At 46.2% G+C, this 6248-nt stretch overlaps 1 protein-coding gene across 1 annotated transcript; it reads left to right on the forward strand.

The window, feature by feature from the left end:
• Window positions 1–230: 230 nt before the first annotated feature.
• Window positions 231–2336, forward strand: LOC123266066. Its single transcript, XM_044730100.1, has one exon. It carries the CDS (start codon window positions 231–233, stop codon window positions 2334–2336), a length of 2106 nt encoding a protein of 701 aa, XP_044586035.1.
• The last annotated feature ends 3912 nt before the right edge of the window (window positions 2337–6248 follow it).

Raw genomic sequence — 6248 nt, forward strand, 5'->3', positions numbered from 1 at the left:
CCAGTAGCGATTAACTCGCTCCTGGGGGACTCCCAAATTCAAGAGACGCACCTGTCCACCGCTAGTTCCCGCAAAATCGAACCGCCAATGGAAAATCAGCCTCTCGATCATGCCATGAATCGACCGCTTTATTGGCTGATCGCTCCCACTAGACTGGATACCGCGAGGATCTTCGAAACATCGAATCGATCCGCATTCCACGCTGGAATAATATAGCACCTGGAGCAACTATGGAATTGCACGGGTTCTCAGACGCTTCGCAAAACGCTATGGCTGCCGCTGTTTATTTGAGAGTCACTGACACTGATGGGAACACAAAGGTCTCACTTCTGTGTTCAAAAACGCAAGTAGCACCGCTGAAGACCATGACAATCCCACGCTTGGAATTATCTGCCGCATGGTTGCTAACACAACTGATACTTCATGTTAAAGAAGTTCAGTCGCTTGAAAATGTCAGGATCAATCTCTGGACTGACTCCGCCGTGACTCTCGCATGGATTAAAAGTCCAGCAATCCGCTGGAAGACATTCGTCCGCAATAGAGTGGGAAAAATCCAAGAAACGCTTCGAGATGTCTCCTGGAAATTTATTCCAGGAAAACAAAACCCCGCTGACTGCGCTTCAAGAGGTATACCTACGCTAAAACTGAAACAACACGTTCTCTGGTGGCATGGACCAACTTGGCTTCATGAACCAGAATCCTCTTGGCCCACTCTGGAGCCTCCAACCGACAACGCAACGCATCGAGAAGAACGCCAAGGTCTGACACTAGTAACTTGGAAAGCAGAAAATTGCCTGCTCCAACAATTACTGTCGTATTACACGCAGCTGTTTCCACTGCTACGGAAGCTTAGCATTTGGCATCGTGCCATCGACCGCTTTAAAAGAGTTCCACAATCTTCGCTGGCCTACCCGCTTACTCCATCAGACCTGGAGCGCGCTAAATTGACCTTGATAAAGTTCAGTCAAGGACAATACTTCGCTAGAGAGATTCACACGCTACAAGATGGTGATGGTCTGCCTAAAAATAACAGCATCACTAAGCTGACTCCGTTCATCGACCATCAGGGGGTCCTGAGAGTCGGTGGCCGCTTGAAAAACGCATTGCTGTACCCAGAAAAGAGGCATCCAGCGATTCTACCGCGACAATCACCGCTTACATCAATTTTGATTGATGATTTGCACCGCAAAACGCTTCACGGAGGTACTCAGCTTACGCTCGCTGACTTACGCAAGAGTGTCTGGATCATTGGAGGCCGTGTTCCAGTCAGATCATTTATTTTACGCTGCGTTATCTGCACGAGACATCGTGGTGAACGCGCTCAACAGTTGATGGGTCAACTACCCGCTGCACGAGTAAATCCAACTCGAGCCTTCTTGCATACAGGACTCGACTACGCTGGACCTATCACGCTGAAAACGTTTCAAGGACGTGGAGCAAAAACATACAAAGGCTGGATTGCAATCTTTGTATGCATGTTCAGTTCAGCTGTACATTTAGAGCTAGTAACTGACTACACCGCTGCCGCTTTCATCGCCGCTTATCGCCGCTTCACTAGTCGCCGAGGTATCTGCCACACGCTATATTCAGACTGTGGAACCAATTTTGTAGGAGCAGATAAAGAGCTGAAACGACTATTCGCTGCAGGATCCCGCACATTACGAGAATTATCAACCTTGATCGCTCAAGATGGCACGAACCGGAAATTCAATCCGCCTGGAGCTCCACATTTTGGAGGAAAATGGGAAGCCGCTGTGAAATCTATCAAATTTCACCTTCGAAGAACAATCGGAGACTCGCTGTTGACGCTTGAGCAATATTCAACGCTACTGGCTCAAATTGAAGCCATATTGAATTCCAGACCGCTCACACCGCTGAATGAAGATCCTGCTGACCTGGCTGTACTGACTCCAGGTCACTTCTTAATCGGACAGTCACTGACCGCTATCCCAGAGCCATCGCTGACAGATTTACAACCTGCTCGGCTCTCGCACTGGGAACAAGTCCAGCAAATGGTTCAACATTTCTGGAAACGCTACTACCAGGACTGCATCCACCGCTACCAGGCCATTTCAAAGTGGCATCATCGACGCAACCAGATCAAGGTGGGTTCAGTTGTACTGATCACCACTGAGGATCTCCCGCCAACCAAGTGGCCATTAGCCAAAGTAATTGCTGTCCATCCAGGTGAAGATGGACAAATCCGCGTGGTAACTGTTAAGACAGTTAACACAGAGCTGGTACGTCCAATTACAAAGCTCTGTGTCCTGCCGCTAACGCATGAAGAAGATGATCTTGTCGACGCAGCCGCCAACCCGGGGGAGAATGTTCGGTGAACAAGGCCCAGTAGCGATTAACTCGCTCCTGGGGGATTCCCAAATTCAAGAGACGCACCTGTCCACCGCTAGTTCCCGCAAAATCGAACCGCCAATGGAAAATCAGCCTCTCGATCATGCCATGAATCGATCGCTTTATTGGCTGATCGCTCCCACTAGACATGCGCAATAGCCTTCTTCCCCAACTCAACGAGGAAGAAGACGAACTATTGTTATTATCTTTCGCTACTACGCTTTCGCTGCATCAAGTCGCCATTAGTTTTTCTTTACTTTCGCTTTTCGTTAATAAACCGCATTTCGCTTATTTAATAATTTAATTTGCTTAAATTAATTGTTAATAATTCGCTTTAGTTTGTTTCAGATAAGTTGTGTTATTTGTGAATTTTTTTCACCGCTTTTTTAGTGCCGACAAAGTGTTCAACCACGTGTCAACCGGCTTCGCTTTTGCTAACCACGCTGTAATTTATAAATCCGCTTTTATCTTAACAATCCGCTATTAAACATATTAAATATTGAGTGTATTTAATGTAAATAAATTCCTAGTGTTATTTTTGATAATAATTTACGCGTTTTAATTGAGATATCCAGACCTAAACCTGATCCCCGCTTTTCCGCTCTTTCAGTAATTATTCACATTCAAATCTTGTTAAAAGAGTGCTACATGATTACATTCGTTCGTGTTGTATCCCAAGATTCAAAATTAGATATTTATTTGTTTTATGAGAAATTTTCATAAAGATGTATTTTTGTTTTATGAGAAATTTTAGAAAAGATATATTCTGGTTTTATGAGACATTTTAGTAAAGATATATTTTTGTTTTATGAGAAATTTTAGTAAAGATTCTTTTTAGTCACGAGAAATTGTTGTGCTGAATATATTTTTGAATGATAAATTATTGCTGAGAAATTATTGCATGAGAAATGATTACCGATAAAAAAAGACATAGAACCGGCAGTGATCACCAGTTCGTGACATTCAACGTTGGATTGGCATCTGCTCCGGTTTCACAACGCGACCTTTCTAAGCGGAAGTGGAATGCCAGGAGGCTTGATTCGGAGGCACTACGAGCTTCACTTGCACGAAGCTGGTCTATTTTTCAGAACAACCCGACTCCGGATACCTGCAGCGAGACGGAAAAAGCAGTGCTAAACACGATGAAGGGGATTGCTGCCGCATGTGACGCTTCCATGCCGCGGCTGAAAAATCGGAGTTTCTACAGGCCGGCGTACTGGTGGTCATTAGACATAGCAGAACTCCGGAAAAAATGCCACAAACTACGTCGGCTAGCAACGAAAGCTGCGAAACGCTCCCCCAATCAAGATCTACGTTCGAGTGAGTATAAGCAGGCCAAGAAGAACCTAAACCGGGCAATCAAAGCAAGCAAAGCGAAATTGTGGCAAGAGATTTGTAACGATCTTGATAAAGACATCTGGGGTAAAGCCTACCAAATTGTCACCAAACGACTTGGAAAGACTTCACCAAAGGCGCCGAAACCACCTGCTCTAATGAGCAGCATCGTAGCGGAGCTGTTCCCCAAACACCAACCAAGGGAAAGAAGACATTATGTGAAAAACAGTGTAACATTTTTCACAACCAAGAAGTTACAGGATGCAGCGAAGATCCTCAAGACAGGAAAGGCACCCGGCCCTGATGGCATTCCAGCATCGGTGATTAAGACTGTAGCCCTGGAATACTCAGACATACTCCTGAACACCTACAATGCATGCTTGGCAACTGGCACGTTTCCCGCGGTCTGGAAGCGGCAGAGATTGGTTCTGCTAGATAAAGGCAAAGGTGGCCCTGTAACACCCTCGCGATTCAGACCACTTTGCATGCTGGAAATTGCTGGGAAATTGCTTGAAAAGCTTATACAGGGAAGGCTACGAAACGACATCGATCGTGCTGAAGGCTTTGCCGCAAACTAACATGGCTTCCGGAAAGGACGTTCAACAGTTGGCGCGATCCAGAAAGTCGTAGGGACAGCGAGAGAAGCATGGACTGGTAGCCTCAAAGCTCGTAAAGTATGCATTCTCCTCACGCTAGATGTCACAAACGCATTTAACAGCGCGAATTGGGGAGAAATCCTAGACGCTCTGGAACACAAATTTAAGGCAAAGCCAGAGAATTTGGCACTAATCGACAACTACCTTGAAGAAAGAAAGCTAATAGCGGAAACTACAGAAGGACCACAAGAATATGCCATAACGGCTGGCGTGACCCAGCTATTGACGGGACATGGGCAGTTCAATGCCTATCTTTTCAAGATGGGTTTGCACAGCACACCAACGTGCAAATACTGCCCAGACAAAGTTGACAACGCCGAGCACACGTTTTTCGAGTGTGATCAGTGAAAGGACGACAAAATCAGCACCGAAGAAACAATAGGCACAACGCTCTCCCCTGAGAGCTTGGTAACCTGCATGATCAAAAAAGAAGAAAATTGGTCAGCTGTCACAGCCTACGCGCAGCGCCTTTTAAAAGAAAAAATCGCAGAGAGGGATTAAAAACCAGTTATAATAAGAAGTAGGTGTCGTGAGACACAACATGGACTGGATCGAAGTAATGCTAACGCGGTCCCGATCCAGTCTTCCCTGTAACATCTATGGGGAAAGGAGAGAGGAGGATGTTTAGTCGGTATTGTTGCAAAATAATATTGACTTCTGAGTCCGACATACCCAGGCACCAACACCTAGTCCTGGCACCAACACCTAGTCCATGCACCAACACCAAGTCCTGGCATACGTAAATATTATTTACCTCCTCTATAAATAAAGAAAAAAAAAAAAAAAAACACACACACACACCTGCGGCAGAAGAGAAACTGCTACCAGGACAAGGGTGAAACTGACACAAGGCCTGGAAAGAGAAAGGACCGAAATTCGACAGAGCCAACCGACAAAGTCACAAAGAAGAAGGACTTGAAAAAAAGCCCTCCCCAACGAGTGGCAGGGCAGGACGATGAACCTAAGGAGGCGACTGATTGGGAAGAAGTACAATCTAAGAAAAAGAGGAAGCTAGCTAGGAAGCAACTCTCAAAGCAGCCGCCGAAGGAGCCCAGGCCAGAGCCTAAGCGGAAAAAACCACGCAAATGGATCAGACCCGACGCACTGATCATCCGCCCGGCCGAGAAAACAAAGTATGCCGAGATTCTGCATCGCATAAAGCAGGACGTCCCAGATGAGCAGGTTTGTTCAACAGTGAATAAGATCAACAAGACCAGAAGTGGCGACTTTTTGATTACGATTTCGAGGAAGAGCACTGACAAAGGCCAAGCTCTCCAAAAGATGATCGCAGACATCCTTAAGGAGAAGGCCAAAGTGATCTGCAAAGGGCGACAGGAGACCATCGAGATCCGAGATGTCGATGACGACACGAAAAAAGAGCATATTCAGACCGCTCTAAAGAGGGAAGCTGGAGAAAGTTGTGAAATCCCAGTAGAGGCAATCAAGATCCGTAAAGCCTTTAGGGGTACGCAGACAGCCACAGTGTCACTACCAGCTGTTGCAGCACAAAAGTTACTGGAGGGAAACTGCAAAATAAGGATCGACTGGGTCAATTGCCGAACGAGAGCAACGAAGAGACCCATACAATGCTTCAAATGCTGGCATTTTGGGCACTTCGTATCTCAGTGCAAAAGCGAAGTCGACCGGTCTAAGCACAGCATAAGGTGCGGAAAAGAAGGACACAAAATTGCTGATTGTAAAAATCCAGCTAAATGTGCACTGTGTGTTGAACAGCACGGCGTAGAAGAGGTGGCTTACCATGCAGGCACGAACAGATGCCCCGTCTTCCAAGAAGCGCTCCAGAAGATAACGAAGCCAAGAACATGAAGATATTGCAGCTCAACCTCAATCATTGTGAGGCTGGGCATGACCTGCTCATGCAAACTGTGCGCGAATTAGAGGCAGACG

This window comes from Cotesia glomerata, linkage group LG5 (assembly GCF_020080835.1).
Source record: "Cotesia glomerata isolate CgM1 linkage group LG5, MPM_Cglom_v2.3, whole genome shotgun sequence".
NCBI classification, from domain to species: Eukaryota; Metazoa; Arthropoda; class Insecta; order Hymenoptera; family Braconidae; genus Cotesia; species Cotesia glomerata.